General features: G+C 33.8%; 1 protein-coding gene and 1 pseudogene across 2 annotated transcripts; both read right to left on the bottom strand.

Annotated features, from left to right (window-relative positions):
- Positions 1–3,512: 3,512 nt before the first annotated feature.
- On the bottom strand, positions 3,513–7,477 carry LOC149212632 (disease resistance protein Roq1-like). Its single transcript, XM_089390631.1, has 4 exons — positions 6,557–7,477; positions 5,371–6,454; positions 4,954–5,229; positions 3,513–4,814 (listed from the first exon to the last, which is right to left on the bottom strand). Exons 1-4 carry the CDS (start codon positions 7,171–7,173, stop codon positions 3,642–3,644), a joined length of 3,150 nt encoding a protein of 1,049 aa, XP_089246757.1. The 5' UTR covers positions 7,174–7,477; the 3' UTR covers positions 3,513–3,641.
- Positions 7,478–14,811: 7,334 nt separating this feature from the next.
- On the bottom strand, positions 14,812–18,865 carry LOC149212633 (uncharacterized; annotated as a pseudogene). Its single transcript, XR_016250019.1, has 5 exons — positions 18,307–18,865; positions 17,973–18,129; positions 17,129–17,173; positions 15,649–16,948; positions 14,812–15,487 (listed from the first exon to the last, which is right to left on the bottom strand). The product of XR_016250019.1 is annotated as an uncharacterized LOC149212633 (transcript).
- Positions 18,866–23,349: the final 4,484 nt, after the last annotated feature.

The following is a 23,349-nucleotide window of genomic DNA, read 5'->3' on the forward strand; positions in this document are numbered from 1 at the left end:
CTTCACCTTCTATCTGTATCTCTATCTCCCTCTATCTCTCTTTTGTATTTCTATATCATCCCCAAAGCATACACAATATTTCTCCATATATATCTCTCTCTCCCTCCCTCTCCCTCTCCCTCTCTCTCTTCCCCTTCTCTCCCTCTCTCGCCCTTTCTATCTCTCTTCCCTCCTGATCTCCTCTCTCTGTCTCTCTCCATCTCCCTTATCGCTCCCTCTCTCTCTCCCTTCCTCTCTCCTTCTCTCTCTCACGTCCTCACTCTCTTCATTTCTCTCTCACGTCCTCACTCTCTTCATTTCTCTCTCACCTCCCTCGGTCTCTCCCCCTCATCTCTCTATCTCTCTCTCCATCTTTGTCGCTCTATCTCACTCCCAAACATACACACTCTCTCTCCATCTCTCCCTTGTCACTCCCTCTCTCTCTCTCTCCACTTTTCTCTCTCTTTGTCTTTCTTCTTCCCTCCTTATCTCTCCTTCCAACTCCATCTCTCTATCCCTCCCTTTCTCCTCCTCTCTCTCAAATCTTCTCTCTTGCCCTTCCTCTCTCTCCCTTTCTCTCAATCCCTCTATCTCTCCACCTATATCACTCTATGTCTTTGTTCTTCCCTCCCATACATATCTATAGTAAATATATATCATGATATATTAATATATATTGTAATATAAAAAATTTAATATTGTATTAATTAAAAGCTATTAAGTTTAATAATATTTATATTATAATATATTAATATTAATATTAGATTTAATGATGTTTTTTACATGGCATGATAACAAAATTTATAATAAAACTACATCAATTGAATATTTTAATATTAGGAAATATTTACGTTTATAGAGATTTTAATATATCGATAGGATATGGTTTTCCTTTTAAAGTTTTATTTTACAAATAATTAACAAAAAGAACTATTAAAAGATTTTGGATTCTTTGTGTTGAATTAAACTTTTTACTTTGATTTAAGAAATGGTAGTGACTTTAGTAAACAATAAAGATGTTTAAAATTTTACCTAATTTGAAATTTTAATGTGGTAAGAAGGTAAATTTATGATCAATTCAAATTCAATGTATATGATAAAGAACGAACTATTAAATGCATGAGATAATTGTGTTGTAGTTTTTTTTAATCTATATGATTATTTTCATTTTTGTTTAGGGCGGAGATTAATTTTTTTTCTATTTTTGTTATTATTTATTCGAGGGATGGACATAAACATTATTTTGATTTCTAATTCTTTATTTTTATGTTGGCAGACATTAGCTAAAATTTAGCTTTGAGCACAAACATACTTACACATTGGGGTCATTAGCTAAAATTTAGCTTTGAACACAGACTTACTTACACATTGGGGTCATATTGGGTTGTAGAATGCCCCTTATGCAATAAGATATAAAATAGGATATATAATGATGATGTCATGATTAACTTCCACTAATATTTATATGGTATATAGGACCTTAAGAAAGTAAGAAATTAATTAAAATTCTTTAATATTTTATTTCTATGCTAAAATAGAAGTGAGAGAAACCCTCCGAGATCACCATAGTCTTAATGAGTTAAAAGGAACAAATATTTTGAAAATTAGATCTAATGTAAGTATAAGATGGACAATTTAAGAGGAAGTGTTTTGTATCTTCAATGCAATCTAAGAGAAAATATTTTTCAGCTTCAATCCTCCTAGGACCACATAGGTGACAAACTCTTTCATCCCATGGTGTTTTGGGAATTGACCAAACCCAATTTCACTATGAAACTCATGAGAATTAGTTCTAATCTTGGTAGTTCATTTTCTTCTTAACACTAACATAGAGATAAATTTGGTTATGGAGATTTGGGTTTATCGTCTCCTTATAATACACTAATTTCTCTTTTCCCTTGAGCTCTTTATTTTTCTATAATTCCTCCTTGAATTAGAAAGTAATAATATTTTTAATATTATTTTAATTTTGTAAGATGATCTCCTCCATTATTCCCCAATGTTCTAGGCAAGATTGGGCATCCTTAAGCCACCCTCCCTTGAAAGTGGAGGTTTTTTCTGGAGTTAGAAGCAAATTTTAGAAGCGTCTTGACATTTGGTGTTGTACAACTTCTTATACATACGATATCTAGTCATAGCGATATTTTCAATGGGGTAAAGGCTTGCTTCAATTAGGAGGATAGGGAAGGTAACATTCCCTTTAATCTTGAGGTTGTAGCTTATACATTGTATTTGGATTTGTTCAAGCTTCCTTCATGACTCTTTGGATATAGTGCAACCCCAAATTTGAAATTCAGATTAGATTCTTTTTATCCTAGATGCAAAGACGGGGGCACTTGCAATTATTTTCAAGCCCATAGTAAGCTTTCCAACCTCCATTTATCATTTTCTAAATGCCATAATTCTAATTGAGCTTATGATGGATGCCAATTCCCAAATATTTGTATAAAAGAACTTTCTCCAAAGAGTTGTTTTCATAAATAAAAATATCATAAGTGATTCCTTTGAGCTTTAATTATCATGAATTTAGTTTTGTCTATACAGTCATATCTATTTTGGAGCACAAATCATAAAGAATTTTAACTTACCAAAAAAAATATTATCAATATAAAAATAAAGATCTATTAAATTTATTTATATATTATTTAGGTATTAAAAAATAAAATAATACGCCCAAGACCCAGAGGCATCTAGCAGGAGTGAAAGCCTGCTCCCTTACGGACCACCAGCGGGTTATTACAGGTGGCGTGGTTTTCCTTGATAACGGTGATGAGTCAAATCGACATTCGCGGATAGCAGCCAGAGATGGTTGTCCTCACTGTTGGTTTGACCCCTGAGTTTGATAGGTTTTGCCACCTTCGGAAAAAAAAGAAAAGAAGAAGAAAGTATTTTTAAACATCAAATTATAAATTTATTTTAAGATATAAAATATTGATTACTTACAACATTTTAACATATCTTTTAAAAATAAAAATGAAAACATTAAATTATTTAAAAATATAAAAAAAATCAAAATTTTATAAAATTTAATTTCTATGTATATATAAAATTATAATTATTTAAAAATAAATTTAAAAGATGATAAAATTTAAAATAAATATTAATTAAATTAACTAATTAATTTATTTTAAAATAAAATATATATCAAGAACCATTTAAGTATATAGTTAGTGAAGAAAACTAAAAGATGGAACAATTAGCTGAAAGCATATACACTCGCTAAAATCTTGACTACCAGATTGTTGGGTATTTTTCTCGTGTTTGTAATTGGATTAATCGGTTAAAAAACGAAATTAAAGTATCATTTTAAAGCTTCGGTATTTGCTTTAACTCTTTTGTGTATTTGCGTCAAAATGTATTGGTATCTACGTTAAAATATTTTTAATTAATAATTTAAATTCTTAATAATATTTATTTAATTTTATTTTGAGTTTGAACTTTAGACGTGTATATAAAATTCACAAAAATTACAATCCTACCCGGTGGCCGTTCATGTCATCCACAACCATACAAGAAAACCACTTAAACCGACATACCTTTATCTATAGAAAAAATATCCCCACATATAAAATGAATAATCACCGGGACTGTAAAGCAAGATGCTAAAAAACAAACTCTTTGTGATTCAAACGGGATTTAAAACAATTGAATAAGTAATATTTTCATACGATGAAGTCTTCCTTCAATCTTTGCTGCAATTCCTCCACGACGCCCCAATACCACCGCAGTTTTGGGCATCCAGAGGCATAAAGTGTGTCCAACGAACCCAACTGTTCAACACCTGCCAAGTGTTCTAACTCAGAGCACTCCCTAACATCTAGTAATTGAAGCTTTGTCAACTGCGCCAAGCCCGGTAAACTCTTCAGTTTGCAACACTTACGCGCAGCCAACCGCTGCAGAGATACCAGTGTTTCAATACATGGGAACTCCTCCAATTCCATGCACCCGTCAATGTTCAGTGTTTCAAGCTTTGTCAAATGCTCCAACCCCTGTATGTTCTTAAGCTTGACACAATTCAATGCCAACACCTCCTGCAAAGATACCAATCTCTCAATACTTGGCAACTCCTCCAGTTCTATGCACCAGCTGATGTTCAGTTTTTGAAGCTCTGTCAGCCGTTCCAACCCATGTATGCCCTTTAGCTTGACACAATTAAATGCAGACAATTCCTCTAAAGATACCAATGCCTCAAGACTTGGCAGCTCCTCCAATTCCATGCACCAGTTAATATTCAGCTTTCGAAGCTTTGTCGAATGCTCTAACCCCTGTAAGCTCTTTAATGCGCCGCAACCCTCCAAGTGGAGCGTTTTGAGGCTCGTCAACCCGCCAAGTGATTCTGGTAGGCTCTGCAGCTGGGAGCAGTTGTCCATCCTGAGAGTTTCCAGGCTCGTCAACCCGCCAAGTGATTCTGGTAGGCTCTGCAGCTGGGAGCAGTTGTCCATCCTGAGAGTTTCCAGGCTCGTCAACCCGCCAAGTGATTCTGGTAGGCTCTGCAGCTGGGAGCAGTAGGACAAGCCGAGAGTCTGGAGGCTCGTCAACCCGCCAAGGGAATCTGGGAGCCTCTGCAGCTGGGAGCAGGAGGACAAGTCGAGAGTCTGGAGGTTCTTTAAATTGCCAAAGGAAGCTGGCAGCGACTTAATCTCTGAACAACCCACTAACTTCAAGTAATTCAAGGACTGCAGACGACAAAATTCATCTGGCAAGATATTCAGACCAACCGATTCATATCGGCTGTTGTGCAAGACAATCTTTTCGAGATAATTCAACTTTTCAATGGACTTTGGAATATTGAGAACACGACCATCAATTTCCAACTCCCTAATCTGCACAGGTGCCTGCAATTTCATATTTTAAATTGGGCTTGACATTGGATGGCACAATTTCTGTAAATTGGGCTAGAGCAAGTAAATTTTTATAATAAAGGTCAATTGAAAAATGCAAAACTGTAGACAGAAAACAAAATCACATAATTACCTGGCATTCATCTGCCCAGATTGTTTCAAACTCCTTCCCCTGTAATTGTAAAACTCTTAAATTTTTCATTAAAATCCATGAAGGCAGGGAGGAGTACCGACAGTTAATCCAGCGGAGCCATATTAGCTCTGGTGGCTGAGCAACATTCAATATGCTTTCCACACAACCACTTTCTGCCGCAAAAAGCTGCAACCAGCCCGTGGGTTCCACAAGGCTTTTGAAATGTTGTGGAGACCATTCCGGGCCATGACTCCGAACAACGCTAACTCCACGCACCTAAAACACGATTGATCGATATTTATGCAAATTAGATGAAAAACCTAAAATTTAGAGATATTTCACACCATAACGGCATTTCAAAATTTGATATCAGAATTTGATATTTTCAGTGTCACTCTAAAGCTTCAAAATACGTACAGATGGGCACCAATAAAGACTGTTGTGAGTTGGACGCCAAATACGACGCCAACAGTCTGGAGGCTCTTTCTCCGCCAGGTCTCTCCCCATATCCCTGAGGTGGTCGTGCATTCTTATTTTATTGTTGTAGCTTACCTCTACGAGACACCTGTTTTGTAGATTCCGAAAACCCAGTTCTGCTTCCCAGCGAAATCCGTCCAATATTCTTATCGCTCTATCTCTGTCTTCGTGTAGAAAGAAACAAGCAATGTCTAAAAATATGTTCTTCTCATGTTGGTCCAGACCGTCGTAGCTAATCTTGAGCCTGCTTTGGATATCCATGGGAAGTACTTTGGAGATTTTGCGCAATTCGGCTTCCCAGTACTTCAACTGTGTTTGACCATGCATGTGCGCCCCAAGCACCATGAGAGATAACGGCAATCCATCGCAGGTTTTCAAAAACAAACTAACTACTTTTTCAAATCCTACATGTGGATGAGATTGGTGAAAAGCGTGGCAGCAGAAGAGCTCTTTCGACTGTTGCGGATCCAGTCCTGTGAGCTTGTATATGCACGACTCTACAATTCCCCCTCTTATAAGAACATCCATATTACGAGAGGTAACTAAAATCAAGCTACCCGATGGCAGGACATCCTTAGCTGGTGAAAATAATGCATCCATTTGCTTAATATCATTTACATCATCTAAAATGATGATAGCTTTAGAAGCTGCGAGATATCTACTCAGCATCACTATACCTTCATCGATGCTGTTTATCTGCTCATTCCATTTAGCCAAGTCCTTGAGAAGCTGACTCTGCAAAGAAATTAAAGGTTTGTCTCTAACATCAAATAAAAAACAAGATCTATTGAAATGTGATCCCCGACGGTTAAATATTTCTTTTGCGAGGGTTGTTTTACCAACCCCTCCAAGTCCTACAATTCCTATAACTCTGGTCTGCTCGCTTTGCTGCTGCAAACACATTTCCCTTTCAAAATCTTCAATTTTCTGTTCCAAAGCGATTGGATATTTGGAAACGTGGAGCTTTCTTGGAACTCTTTTTAAGACTTCTTCCACGATCTTTTCCAGGAGCTGCTGCTCGTCACTAAACAATATCCAGAATACAATTGCTATTCAGAAATTCAATAAATCTAATACTAGCAAATTAAAGTTAAGACTAACAGAGAGAATCGAACGGAGTTCTCACCCATTATAAGATTCCAGGTCAAAACCGCTTATGTCTGCAACATTAAAAAGAGCGTCCCTCCACTCTTTAATAATATTGGGGTCATATCGCGGCTCTTTTTTACCAGTTTGACGGTGGATTGTTTTCTTTTCTCCAAGCTCGCGCAGGGATCGAGCATACACACCATTTTCGCCCCTCGTAGAGCAGAGCATGCGAAGACAACACGGGAGCATGCGAAAAACCCACGGGAGCATGCGCAAGACTCTAGCATAGAGTCCAGTTTCGCGCTGCGTCCAACGAAGTTCTGATGGCTGCACATGGTAGAAAACAGGAATGATAGTTGCCTTCGACTTCAACATCAATACGAGTTCTTTCAAACACCACACCGATTCTGCATATCGGGGAGAGAAAATAGCAATGTGAACGGAGGCTGTTCGAATAGCGCCTTCGATTTGACAAGTTAGGCCATCTCCCTCTCGCAATTCTTCAATGTCCAAAAATGGTCTGAGACCGTGTTTGCAAAGGCGATTGTAGAGATCGGTGGCAAAGGGTTTCTTGCAATCTGGACCGCGATGATTAATAAAAATATCAAAAACATTGTAGTTTTTGTTGGCATAAGAGGTGGATGAGGATGCCATACTATATTCACAGATTGAAATTACAAGATCGTCTGGTTGTTGTGAGGAGCAAAATGGCCACCAGAAGATGACCCAAGTTACCACTACTTCACTTGGCTTTTCTTGTGCTCTGTCTCCCAGCGGATGACCCCAAGTTACCACTACTTCACTTGGCCTTTCTTGTGCTCTGTCTCCCAGCGGATGACCCCAAGTTACCACTAGTTCACTCGGCCTAGGTCGCTCTCTGTCTCTCAAAGTACTTGGTAAAACAAAACCGCTCTGAAATCCGGTAGGCTTCTAGGTTTTCTCAGCAAACGGAGTCCACCCTTTACATTGAATGAAATTTATGACCTCTTTCCTTTAATTTTTTTAATTTATATAAACGATGCGATGAAAGTGACGCCGACGCGTGCCAGCAATTTCCGCGTTGAGTGCACATGACCTATGGTTTGGTCTGCACGAACCTGACAACCACTGGCATGGTACGACATAATGGCGTGTCATAATTTCAAATGAAACGTTATTCTCGATAAATTCTAGTTTGGTCTGCACGAACCTGACAACCACTGGCATGGTACGACATAATGGCGTGTCATAATTTCACATGAAACGTTATTCTCGATAAATTCTAAACTTGATTCTTTGGAGAAATTATTTTCTTAATCTTGATTATTTTGAGAAAGTGGAAGGAAAATGAGCGGGGAAGTGGTTTGAAATTCCATTTTACATGTGTATTGGAATTATTTTATTGTTTTGAGAAAGTGGAAGGAAAATCACTAGGAAAGTGGTTTGGAATTTCGTTTTAATAAAGATGTAGTGCATTCTCACTGAGGTTTGACTGTGTTTAGTGGATCCCTCTTGGATTGAGTAGACACTACATATTTCAAAAGTTAGATTCTTTTAGTCTTTGAAACTTTTTTTTTATTATGGAGAAAAACTCTGGATTGAGTAGACACCACATATTTCAAAAGTTGGATTCTTTTGGTTTCCGAAACCTTTTTTTCTCATATTATGGAGAACAACTCCCATGCATTGACATAAAGTTGAAAACCACTGTTTTAATAAGTATTTTGATGGGATACTTATTTGTAGGATGAGACTTAAATGTTTTTGGATTTTTAAGTGGTTAAACTTCAATTTGAAATTAGCAAAAAAATATATACATATTAATTTTTTTTTTACTTTGGCATGTGTAAGTGTTTGTTTGTATTTATCTGAATTTAAAATATAATTTTTTTAATAAATATAATTTATTTATTTATTTTTTAAATGCTAAATTTATTATTTATTATTTTATGTATAAAAATATGTTAATAATCTAATATGTAAAGGTATTTAGTAAAAGTAAAAATATGTCTTATAAATCATTAAAAAATCATTTAATAATTATTTTTACTATCTATTATATTTTATTTATTATATTTGAAAGATAAAGTAATGTTTCTACTTTAGTAATTATATTATTAAATTCTAATTAAATATTAAATCACTAACATGTAAATTATTATATTTGAAAGATAAAGTAATGTTTCTACTCTAGTAATTATATGACTAAATTCCAATTAAATATTAAATCAATAACATGTAAATGGATAGTTACAACTAAATTAAGGTAAACACACTTGTTCATCAATATTATTCATTTTAAATAATTAAGATAAAACCATAGTTTCAAAAAGTTTTATATTATCTTCAAATTTTTAATGTTTAAGTTTCTTCATAATACTTAAAATATTTCATTTTTTTTAAACTACCATGAAAAGCTTTCTATTAATAAAAAAAGAGGTACATCACACATACACATTATCAATACAAACACCATCATAAAAAGAAGAACCATTTACACCCTAAAGGACAACATTACAGAGCTAAAATTAGACCATTATCATTTTCAGTCGACCACGCCACCAAAAGCCCGCCATTGGCCAGGGCAAGTATAAACACAACGAGAAATAACAACAAGTATGTACCAAATCCGACAGTGATCATGCCAACTACTTGAGGTCACAAAGACCTGAAGAAGGAATTACCAAATACAAGAGCAACAACAAACTGCCAGCAAAACAAAAAGAGCCAATAACTAAACAACCCATGAGTGCATGCCACAATTTCCAGAATATCCATTAAGCCGGTAGAAAGGGAAATATCCAAAACTGGCCATGATACCCTCCCAATCAATATCACCTTCATGCCATAATCAAAATGTGCAAAGAGAAAGTACCAAGATTGAGCCATCAGACCATATAGAGTCATCATCTAGAGACTGTGACCAAAACTCCAAAAGGAGGCCAAGGAGTGTCAGCACTTTGTGCCATGCAAACCAAACGAGAAGGTCCACCTAAAAGGAAACATCTTTTAACATGGCAGAACATGTTGCTCCGTAGCACTCTGGCCACTGCAAATGCAATTCATATCATAGAGCCAAACCCCTGAGATAAACCAACTTCACCCACACTCCACAAAACCACAAATAACAATGACACCACCCAAGCCAAGGAGAAGGAAGGCGAGCATACAACCTCACCTCCTTTCCCACAAGTTAGGTACCCTCACCACCCCAAATACACAAGCCTTCATTTAAATCGACTAGACTTGTACTACATCTTCTAACACCCTCCACCAATTTTCTACCACCCCATAACAAGTTTGATCCATCTGTCGAGGGGGCACATCTCACAAAGAGTCTCCCTTAACATTAGTAATACCACCCATCACAGAAAAATATTTCATTCTTTGAATTAAAAAATATAATAAAAAAATAATACAAATTATTAAATTAAAACCAATCTATGAAAGAATTCACTATCATTTTCAAAATTTTACATAAAATATTTCACTCTTTAGACATAAAAGAATAATAATACAAAATTATTTGAAGATAAAAATGAGTATGTCCACTTCCCCATATTTATCATAGGTTATGTATTATAAATAATAAAAATAACATTTTATTTATTTATTGTGTGTAAATCATTATTTTTAAAATTATTTAATTTTATTATAATTTTTGGATTGAATTTTTTAATAAAATGATAATAAAGAATAAAGTAGGAGTGAATTCTTTTAGGGGAGAAAACTAATTTTAGGAGGTGAAACACTTTTTCTCATACACTTTTCCAAATACAATTTATTGATTAAGAATTGATTATAATTTTTGAATTAGGTTTTGTGATAAACTGATAATAAAGTATTTTATTAATATTTATTTATTAATTTAAAATGTTAAAGAAAAAGTGATATATATATATATATATATATATATATATATATATATATATATATATATATAAAACCAATTTTAAAAAATCAAACACCTTTTTTCACACATGTGAAATGGTTCTATTGAAATTTAAACTTAAATTGTGTCTATTGAGAAATCTCATCCCAACTGTTGAACAAAAATTAAATGAATTGATAAAAATTAAATCCATATTAAACTTTAAGTGGTTCAAACTTATCTTAAAAACTAAACACGATAAAATTAGAAAAATTAACATTTTTTTAAATGAATAGTATACTTAATTTACCTTTTCATTTTAATATACACCACCTGTAGGTTGGTCTACATGAATCTACCTTTTCTTCCTGTAGTCAAGATATGCCACTGGCATAGTTTGACATAAAGACATGTCATAATTTACGTAGGAGGTGTTTTCGATAAATTCGTTTCTAAAAGTTCATTATTTTTAGAAAGTGGAAAGAAACTAACAAGGATAGTGGTTTGAAATTTCATTTAAAAACTGTATTTTATTAAGCATCTAACAACCACTGCCTTTACCTTTAGTGGGTCTCACACGGATGGCGTAGATATTGAGATAAAGCATCTAACAACCACTGCCTTTACCTTTAGTGGGTCTCACACGGATGGCGTACATATCACATATCTCAATAGTGGATTGCTTTGTTTGAACCAATGCTATATACATATCACATATCTCAATAGTGGATTGCTTTGTTTGAACCAGTGCTATATACATAAAGACGAGAAAATTAGTCATATCAATACTTTTTTCTTAATCAAAATTAAGAATATAATTAAAAAAATTAAATATATATTTTGAAATTATTAAATACTTAATATTTTTTTTAAAATTTTTATAAAATTATAGTTCAAATATTTTATTTTAATCGACTAATTAAAAAATCAAATTTATTTGACCAAGTGTAATTACAATATATATTGCCTATGACGAGTATAATAAGTATTTTAATTTAAAACTATGAATTTTTAATTTTAATTTTTAATTTTTTTTTCAAGTTTTGAAACAATTTTGGGCATATTTTCTAATTTAATTTATCTAAATTTTGGAATTATAAATTTTGCTTGTAAACTCTCTATAATCCAAGTACCCCATAGGGTTTTTAAGGTGCTTTTTTTGTGTATATTATTGTGTTTTGTATTCATTATCAAAACGAAAGATTACATCAATATCATTTCCAGACCTGAAGATTACATCAATATCATTTCCAGACCTCTCATAAATACAAACGAATCCATAAAACCAATATCACCCATATCAAATAGACATTAAAGCATCAATATCATTTCTAGTCATAAATAAAAATGAACCTATAAAACCTGTATCACCCATATCAAATAGACATTAGAGAAAAAATATGCTCATTATATTAGATAAAGATCAAAGCTACAAGCAATCTCAATCTATCTATACCATCAAAACGTAGAACCAACTAAATTAGAAATTCCTCATAATTGAAACCACATAACACTTGTTCAAGGGTTGCGAACACGAGAATAATATCCAACAAGAACTTAAAATCCTTATCCAAACAATTGTAATCAACATCTTCAAAAAATAACCAGTACTCCATAAAAACAAGAGTAGAAACATCCACAAGCACACATGACCATAAAAGAATACAACATACCATTAAAAACCTAGGATTTGCAAGAGCTTTGTGCCAAGAGGATACAATAAACAACAAGAACCTCCAAAACAAAAGCACTGTGGTTATGGTTTTTTCAAGGTGTTGAATCTATATATGTAGTCAAAAACTCATTTTAAACAACAAAAATTACTATTTGGCCAAAAACAATTAGCCATACTCTGGCCAAAAACTTAAAAATTGTACCATGTTTAGACAATGACAATTTTTTCTTAGCATGTGTAAATGTTTGTATTTACTTACTATTTATACAAAATACAATTTTTTTTAGTAAATAAATCTTTAAATTAAATTTATTTACTTTTCAAAGATATTCGATAAAAGTGAAAGTCCCTTGACAAATCATTTTAAATGGTATACTTTTTTTTAATAATTATTTCCACTATCCATTATGTTTTACCTATTTTATTTTAAAGATAAAATAACATTTCTACTTTAATATTTATATATTAAGTAAATTCAACTAAATATTAAATCACTAGCTAAATTCAACTTTTAGTGTTCATATTTCTTAATTATATCTAAAATATTTCATTATTTGAATGAAAAAACATTAGTTAAATAATAATTTATATTATCAAATCAAAATTGAGCTTTCAAAGAATTCACTATCATCTTCAAATTTTTAATGTTAAATTTTCTTCATCATCTTACTTTAGATATCTCATTTTTAGACATAAGCAAATATTAATACAAAATTATTTGGATAATGAAAAATAACACACTTGATCTCTTATTGTAAATTATAATACTTGTATTTTATTAACAAAACAAGATTACAGAGTTTTATGTTTCAGATCTCACCTACCATTATATATCATAAAACTGAAATAACCTAGAAAACGAAATACCACATAAAACATAGAGAAAAATGCTCAATCCATATCAACAAAGCATAACACCACCAACCCATTATCACCATATAGACATAAGTAGCAGAATGAAATCAGGCTCACAAAAGACATATCTTCTATGATCACTGAGTTATAAACCATAGAGTTGAAGCAAACATATTGAACTGAAATCAACATAATAAAGCACAATCTTCAGTTAACCAATGCTGAACACGCCACCAAGAGCATATATCATCACCATCTAAGATCATAACCCAAAGAAAAACATAACCTACAATCCTCCTGATGGGAGACAACATAATGCACTTGAAACCAATACTAATAAGCAAAAAGACACCATCCACTGAGTAATTTAGAACCCATAGCAACCAACATGAACAGAGAGCCAACCATCTATGTACGAAGCCAAATATAATAACAATTAGCCTCCATCCATATCAAAATACATAAGAGAGAACCATAACCTTGCTTCCCAAACTCATAACCAACCATAAGAGCATAGACAAATCGATAACTACATAGAGCCACTAACAATATCATCAAATGCACAACCATGTTCAAAAAGCATACCAGAGAAACAAATCTCCACATTATAATCCAAACTTACTGGCCACATACCAAAATTGACTACAAAAGGACATGAAAGCCTACCATATCTAATCATAATCAAAAGAGGATATTGCAGATAGTGCCTAAGCACTAGAACCCAAAGGACCTATGAGGTCACCAGAAGCATAATCGCTCTCAAGAAAACCCTCAAGTTAGGCCAAATGAGAATCTATATTATCTAAACAAAACCTTTGATTATGGAGCATGTGTTTAATGTCCTCAAATCATATGTTATATCTTATAATTAGTAAAAGATAACATTTTTTATTTAATGTGTAAACAAATATTTCAAAAAAAATATGTTTTAAATATATTTTATTTGTTGAAGATTATAAATTTTTGGGTTGGCTTTTATTATAAAATGATAGTAAAAAATAAAATATTTGATTAATTTCTACATATAAATTTAGATTGTTGGAGATGTTCGAATTATCTTTTATGTAAGAAAACTAATTTTAGGAGGCGAAACGACAGTCTCACACACTTTTCCCAGCGTGTTTCATTTGAGGAATAAGATTGATTATAGATTTTTGGCTTGGACATTTTTGATAAAATGATAATAAAGTATCTTATTAATGTCCACTTATCAATTTAGATTGTTAGAAATGTGTTAAGTCCCTTTTATGGAAAGAAACCAACTTTAGGAAGTCAAACACCTTCCCTCTCTCTCACACACAATAGTTCTATTGAGGTTTAAACCTAGGTTGTTTCCATGAAAAAACCTCATCCGAACCACAATGTATATATGAATTGATAAAAATTAAACCCATATTAGACTTCCATGGAGTTCAAACCTATCTTATAAGTGGAACACTGTAAAATTTGAAAAAAATCGACATTTTATTTAACAATTTTTTAAGGAAGGGTATTTAACTTTTCAATTGAAGTATAATTGTTTTTCGAATTTTTTGGTTATGAAAAGATTAGATGAAAATATACCTTTCAGCATAAAATTAAACTTTTCCCTTCAAATTTCATCATTACTGGTAAGTGTTGTAAACTCACAATACATTCAACAAATATGAAAACATAGAAAATTCATAAGTTATATCTCAATAATTAGAGTTTATATTCCATTTCATATCAAACAAGGAGATACAGATTCTTTTGTTTAATGTTAGAATTAATCACCCTAATGTAGGCTGTGAGTGTTGTAAGTTACACTATACTTTAAAAGATAAACATACATCATATTTGTAAGTGGAAAGTTTATAATTATCACTTGTATTGTATTTCATATTAAAGAAAGGGACACTCACTTGAAGTGTTAAAATTTGTTTATTACTAGTAATTGTCCCAAAAGGTACAAAGAGAGGCCGATAGGATTATTAAATTGAAATTGTTGAATTTTTCTAGAAGAGATAATTGGTCTGTGGAAAACCTTGTTATCTTGCACTGAATCATTGTGCAATTACTTTTCTTTAGATGTGGCGATTGCTATCTAAGTAAATTAATCACCCTCTTGAAAGGAATTTTGAGGTGGCGATTGTTAACTGATATTCTGTGTATGAATTTTGACAATATTAACTGGCACTGACCATGTATCCTAACAATGAAAATTTGAAAATGGATTCAAATAGAGAGGAGATCAGGAGGGTGGGCAGCACCGGCTTGTTGGGGGGATTCATCTCCTTCTGAAGCAGGTAGGGGATTTTCAGAAGGTTTGATCTTTGGAATTTCACTGGGCATCTGAACAACCTCTCTCATGGTAGCCTCTCTACGCTATTTTCTTCAACACATGCCATTGCCACACAAAAAATGTGGATAACGTCATGCAAAGGAACTGAATACAACCTCTCGTCCAAAATGTTTGAAACTCCTTCCTTGGTTGAGTTAAGTCATCTTGTTTACCCATTGAACAATATCTACACCATCTCCAAACTCCCCCACCGGCCTTCTACCAGTGACTACTCCAAAGCTATAAACATCACTATTTTCATCCACTTTCAACGTGTATGCATATTCTGAAAAAATAACACAAGAAAAATATTGTATGAGAACTTACATATAAGCATTCGATCCATCAGCAGCCTTCATCTAATTGATTCTCTTCAGAGAAACAGAGGGCATGGAAATTTCACATTGAAATAATATTAAAGGCAAGGAGATAAACTTGATTGTTTACCTGGAGCAATGTAACCATAGGAACCTGCAATGGAAGACATACATTCTGAAGCCCCAGAATCCTGCAAAAACTTTGCAAGGCCGAAATCGGCTACATGGGCCTCAAAATTGGAATCCAAGAGAATGTTGTTGGACTTTACATCATGGTGTATTATAATCGGGATGCAATCATGGTGTAAATAGCAGAGCCCTTTAGCTCCCTCAACAACAATCTTGTATCTGGTAGCCCATTGTAAATGCCCACCTTTCTTCCCATGCAGTAACTCTCCCAGGCTTCCGTTTGGCATGTACTCGTAAAGAAGCAGATTGATTTCTTTATTTGAGCAAAACCCCAATAGTCTCACTATATGGCGATGTCGAATGTTGCCCAAAGTCTGAATCTCTACAACAAAACCATGGTCATGAGAAGACCCTCTTCCAATCCCAGGCAACCTCTTCACTGGAAATTCCTCACCGCTCTGCATTGAACCCTTGTACACAACCCCTGCTTCTCCCTTCCCAATAATATTTTCCTCTTTCAAACACTCCAGGACATCTTCACAGGTGAAGACCAGCCTCTGGAATGCTGTTAGCTTCCAGGATCTTTAGGCATTGCTTTTCTTCAAAGCCCTGGCTTTGATGATGGCAGCAGAGGCAAAAACCAGTGAGCATAATAGCAAACATATGACCAGAACCAGCTTTAGAGTGGAAGAAATCAAAGAACCCTTAACATGAGCATGCGGCGAATTGGGCTGAACTGTGCAAGGTCCCAGATACAGCGCACACAATCCAGGGTTCCCAACGAAGGAAGTTGCATTGAAGAAAGTGAACTGGCCACCATTTGGTACAACAACAAACAGATTATTGGTACAACAGTAGACAGATTATTGTAGGAGAAATCCACAGTAGTCAAGCTCTACATCTGCTCTAATTCATTAGGAATGCTTCCAGAGAAATGATTCCGCGAGATATTCAGATAATTAAGGATGCCCAGACTGGTGATTGTGGAAGGAATTGGGCCACTCAGATTATTCCTACTCAAATCTATATATGATAAAAGCTTGCATTGGCTTATCCCATCTGGGATTTGCCCCGAGAATCTATTGTTGCTTAAATCCAACTTGCTCAGTTGTCTCAGTTCATTAATCTCAGTAGGAATAGGTCCTGTGAATTTATTTCCATTAAGCAAAATCTTTGTTAAACCAACGAACTTGCCTATAGTCCGAGGCAGGGGTCCGCTGAGCATATTATTGGAGACAGTCAGTTGTGTCAGCCCCGAGAAACTTCGATACCCTCCGGCATTAGGGGACCAGTCCAGACACCTACTTAACAGGGGATGCATACTGAAATAAAATTCAACCTCTCGTATGTGTTATTTTTCAGTACATCGAGAGGTTCATTTTCTCAAAATTTGCAGAGAGCATTTCATTGTTGATTAGCGGAATTTATTAAACATGAAAAACGTTGTGACCTCAGTAAGATGGGAAGAAGATTTGAATTACCTTCTGGCTGGAGGGAATGCCTTTGAGATAAGGTGAGCTCAATACCTGCAAAACACGGCACAGGTTCAAAAGGATTATAAAGGATTATAGCAAAGCTTTGTAAATTTTATCGCTACAGAAGAAGAAACCCTAACTGATCAAATCTCCAAAGAAATTTGAACCAAAGAATCTATTTTTTGTTTTAATTGTCCTGTGTAAAGGAACGAGAAAATTCGAGGTAAGCAATGGAGAAGGCTGGCGACTAAGACCGTCTCTGTTGCATAAGTTTAAAAAAATGATCATTTTTGTCACAAATAATTTCTCTAAACATTATATTTTATGATAATCCATGCTTGGTGGGAAACAAATTCCGAAGCTTGTTTAATATTGAAACCGAAAAATATTTGATGTATTTCGAAGAATTTAAGCTGTCTGTATCACGCTCTGTAGTAACTCTATTTTCATGTGACAATCTTATAGAAATTACAAAGAGTCAGAAAATTTTCCATAAAACTTGTAAAAAATGCAGACTTCGTACCTGAACCTGATCTTGCAGGAATTTAATGTATCCCATGGCTTCAAAAAGAACTGATGCCATATCGGTCTGCAAAATCAAGATTAGGACATAAAACATAACCTTTCGTGAGACAAATAGGTTCATACATGTCTACCGGCTAGGTTTCTTTTTTTTCCCTGAAATTAGATATTGAAAACTGAAGATTGAAATGCTGAAAATTCAAGATTTTACCTTTCCAAATGGCGAGACGAGTTGCTGCAACGCCGTAATGCGTTCCCCTAGCTTCTCTTTGCGCACCTGCACCTTTAAAGAAAACCTTGGGCAGAAGCCTCTTTAATTAGTAAAATTTAAGGTTATTACTACACCGGGTGGGAATCGAGCTTGTGACCTTCATCGGAGGGCCCGAAAAAGATTCTGTTCTAGGTTTCTTGAAAGCCGCATTGGAAAGCCCGGCTTGATCGCTGCTTCTCTTCTGTTCAGTAGTGCACTCTCCACCTTCATCAACCTGCAGAAGCATCAATAGATATAAATAAAGACACAAAAAATGCAAGAAAATAGTAAGAAAGCAGATAATACGGTGATGACTTACAGCATTCTTCTGCAAATTATTATTATTCAAAGATGATATTAAATAATGACAAGAGATTTGCAGGACCCCAAGGTTGCTCCAGAGATTCAACACCTTAAGATTCGAGAAGTCGCCGATCGAATTGGGGATTCCACCATGGAGCCTGTTATGGAACAGATTCTGGAGCGTAAGCGAGACCAAGTTCTTGAATTCTTCTGGGATTTGTCCAGTCAGCTCATTGAATGAAAGATCCAACAACTTGAGGTTTCTCAGATTTCCAAGCTGGGGAGGAATGGGACCCGATAGGACGTTTAAGAAGAGGAAGAGCGAGTCGAGCGAGCTCAGATTGCTTAGCTCCGCGGGAATCGAACCCATGAGCCCGCAGTTAGACATGTCCAGTCGGATGAGCTTCTTTAAGTTCCCAAACTGAGGCGGGATCTGGCAAGGAATAATTGTCGTAGTGGCCGATGAAGAGGTATCACAGCTCGGCGAGTTTGCCGAGCTCCGACGACAAGTTACCGGTGAGGCCATTTCCATTGAGGCCCAAGTAGTGGAGACTCGTCAGGTTTCCGTAGCAAGCAGGAATCGAACCGTAGAAATAATTTCCGCCGAGGTGGAGGTACCGGAGTCTGGCCAGTGATGCAACTTCCAGAGGCAAGGGGGCGGAACCCAAATTTCATGCCACGTGTAAACTTGAATGCCCGACCTTCCTCTACAAATCTCGTTTCGTTGGACCCAAATTCCACGCCACGTGTTGACCTAAGAATGAAAAGGACGACGAAAGTCTGTTTCAAAGGAAGGCCTATCGGCCTAAAAATGTTGGTAATAAAGTATTTTGATCATAATGTGTGTAAACCTCCATTGGAAGCTCAAGATACCAATGTCTATACATGACCCACATGTCATTTTCATGACCAAAATCATGTCTCATGTACAACACACATGATAACATATTATTTCACATCATGTATCACACACAACATATCATATATACTCTTCTCACGTACAATAGGTACAATAACATTTTCTCATGTCTCATATATGATACACAACATAACATATAATTCTCACACTTGGCATAAACCATAACTTACATTTAAATATATCTTGTGGTGTGTCTGTGTGGTTGTCATTTACTAAGAATAATCATACAAGGATGCATAAATTTTAGCATAATTACAAATTTCACACAAGTCAAAGCTGAAATCAATTAGATTGAACTTATCCTACGTTAACAATAAGTAAATTAACTTTATACGTGCATTTTTGACATTTAAATAAATTTCATAACATTGTTACTATGCTAAATAACTTGATGCCTAAAGGAGAATCCTTCATAACCATTTAGCATGTGATAATTTACCATATCCATATGTTGATATTGTATCATGGCCGCACATGCTCTACATTAGCATTGTCAACTTTTATTTTGTCATATATCACAATTTATCTTAATCTTTCCAACCTAGAGTTAATCCTAAAGTAGTTGTCAAAACTTGTTGTAATGCAAACTCAAATCACGAGTTATTAATGGTAGGACCGGTTGTCCCAAAAAGGAGGAGCTAAATCATCCAATCCTCTTGGGGCATTACTCTACCCCATTTTTCAATGACCTTATGACTTAAATGTTGCACAAACTCCTTATAGTGGATCTCAACAATTTGATGTTTTTGACCCATAAGTTGAGTCATTCAAATGGAACATTAGTTTTCCTAATTACATGGCATCACCATCACAAATGAATTAATGAAACTTCATTTAGGTACCTTATATATATACCCTAAACATTAGCAATGATATAAAATATACCACTAAAGTTTTACATAAACACAGTTTCTCTTTGACCTTTGTAAACACTTTGAAACAAAGATTCATTATTTATGACAATTTTCTAAAATTAAACAATAATACAACTAAAGAATTCATCTCTTCTTTTGAGAAACTCTCATATATAACAAAAATATGTTTAATACTATTTTTGAGAAATTAATTATCATTGTTATCCAAAAATCTTATTGGTTCATCCTACTATTTAGTTGGGAGTCTCTCAAAGAGCCCAACAAGTCCAAAATGTCTTGAATGCTCAAATGAAAAATAACATTTATTCCTCATTCTTGTTATAATATTTCTCACCTATTAATCCCTATATATTCTCCCCATTCCTTATAAGTCTATACGTTAACTCTCATAAAAAAAATTAAAAAATTGCACAGGACAAATTTAAAGGTATTTATTATAACGATCATGAGGAAATTAAGCATAAATGTAAGGTGAGAAAAACTCTTTATGGCATTTTGGAGAAATTGAAGTTATAACTCCATGTAATATCTCTCCACTTGTTGAAACATTCTCCCATCGAATCCATAGGATGTGGAACCGCATATATCCATTAATGCCTCAACGGATATTCCATTTCCAAAATCCTTATATTGGTTGGCCTCATCAAACATCGTATAGTTATTATCTTAATTTACAATGGTAGAATCCATAAATTCATACATCAATGTGTAGCCCGGGAGGTACATCGATATAGCCATGTTGTAAACAACCTCTTGATCATGATTGTTTAGTGGGGAAAAACCTATTGATCATGATTATTAACGGAGATTCCATTAAATGCAGTGGTCATTATGAAATATGCATTTTCAAATGGGCGAAATTAGAGTTTGAAAATCAACAATTTTTTATTAAAATGGGTGGCTGTGATATAGTCTTAGGTGTTGAATGGTTATGGACATGTGTTCCCATCATCATGGATTTTAGTGAGTTATAATCAATTTCCAGTAAGAGGGGTATCACTACATTTTCAAATGAACCAAAACTAATTGTATAGACATCATCAACTCCAATTATATATAAAAGATTCTTAAAAAGGGATTTAGACATTATGGTTCAATTCAATGCCATTGGGCTTTTGAGACACCTTCTCAACCCATCCATATTTACATTTAGTTAGTCTTTTCCAAACATTAATTTAGGTTTGAAACTCCCCAAGGCCTACTACCCTCCCAAGGTGAGTATGATCATTTTATTATGCTCATACTAGGTAGTTGTCCACCTAATGTATTCTCATATCACCATCCTTTTCCCATAAAAATGAGATCATAGAGATAGCTCATAAATTGCTAACCATTGGTGTCATCTGCCCATTACTATCCTTTATTTGTCACTAGTATTCATGGTCCTCAACATGGAAAATTTTAGAGGCTAATATTCACGGTCTTCAACATGGAAAAATTTAGGGGCTAATATTCACAAGTGGGCTAATTTTCCATGTTTTTTTCCAAAAAAATATCCGCCAATTTCCATTTTTTGTAAAACTGATTTGTCAAAAAATTGTCTTATAAAATTATTTTACCTTAGAAGTCACCAAACTTTTATGTAGACTAATATAGAATCATTAGAAATCTAAATATTTTTACAAAAATATTGTCAAACATTTAACAATTTGCATATTAAGGACTAGTGAGATTCGTCAAATTTTGGTTTGCGTGAATGTTTTCTTCTTGTAGTCAAGATATCATAGATGACAACTAGTATGCTTTGACATAAATACATACATAATTTACAGATGAAACATTATTCTCAAGAAATTCTTTTCTTAATGTTATAAGTTGATTATTTTGTGTAATTCTTTTCATAATGTTATAAGTTGGTTGATTATTTTGAGAAAGTAGAAGGAAATGACAAGGGAATTGACATAAAGATGAGAATTAAAGTTTTAATTATTTTGATGTGATACTAATTTGTACGATGAGGCTTAAATGTTTTTGGTTTTTTAAGGGGTTAAATCTTTAACTTAAAATTATGAAAAATAGTAACTTTTTGTTTACTTAGCATTTGTAAGGGTTTGTATTTATCTTTAAATAGTGGGAAACCTATCATAATACAATTGCCAAACAAGCAATGGTGACAACCATCACTAACTATTATTAGCACATGTAGGTTTTCTCATCACCATTATATATATATATATATATATATATATATATATATATATATATATATGTTAAAAATCTAATATTTAAAAGTATTTGACAAAAGTGAAGATGTATTTCATATACATCACTAATAAATCATTCCAAGTGGTGTAATTTTCTTTAATAATTATTTTCAATGTGTATTGTGTTTTTACCTATTATGCTTGAAAGATGAAGTAATAATTATACTCTAATAATTATATTATTGAATCAATTGAGCCAAATATTAAATCACTAGCATGTAAATAAATGGTCACAACAAAACTAGTGTAAACACATTTGCTCCTTGTTCATCAATATTGCTCCCCTTACATGATTGGGTTAAAACCAAACCTTCAAAGATTCAATGTTTAAGTTTCTTCATCGTACACCATGTATCTCATTTTTTGAATGACAAAACATAATCAAATAGTGATACAAATTATTAAGTTAAAACTAAGTGTTCAAAGAGTTCACTATCATCTTCAAATTTGTTGAGAATTTATTATAAATTTTTGGGATGGGTTTTTTTTGTTTGATATAATGATAATAAGCAATAAAGCATTTGACTAATATCCACCTACATATTTAGATTGTTAGAGATGTGTGAATTATCTTTTATGGAAGGAAACTAATTTTAGGAGGTGAAACACTTTCTCTCACACACTTTTCTAAGCATGTTTCATTTAAAGTATCTTATTAATATTCACATAACAATTTGGATTGTTATAGATGTGTGTATTCCCTTTTATTGAAGGAAACCAACTTCAGGATGTCAAAAACATTCCCTCACACACACCACAATGGCTTCACTCAACCTCTAACATATCACATGTGATTGTGGCATACTAAAAAATACCCCTAATTTGACTACCTATTGGAAAATGCCTCTAAAAATCACATTATTTAACCCCCTACCAATATGAACCCATTACAAATTCCCAATAAAATACTCCTAGTTTTACTAGATATTGTAAGTATACATTTTTTCATTAACATTTTTCTACCTCTTTATATTTTTTTTTTCTCTGCAAGTACTAAATTCTATTAACTGTAAGGCAAAATATTTTTACATAGTGTCGAGGCCTCAGGAGACATAGTTTGAGAGCGCTCAACAGAACAAAACTGCCCCCTTACAAACAGAAGCTGGGGAGACCAGTTACAAAGATCAAGAAACCAGATAAAAGACATAGAGAGT

This window comes from Pinus tabuliformis, chromosome 1_1 (assembly GCF_031772625.1).
Source record: "Pinus tabuliformis cultivar Carrire ecotype Pingquan chromosome 1_1, CPIR1, whole genome shotgun sequence".
Taxonomy (NCBI): domain Eukaryota; kingdom Viridiplantae; phylum Streptophyta; class Pinopsida; order Pinales; family Pinaceae; genus Pinus; species Pinus tabuliformis.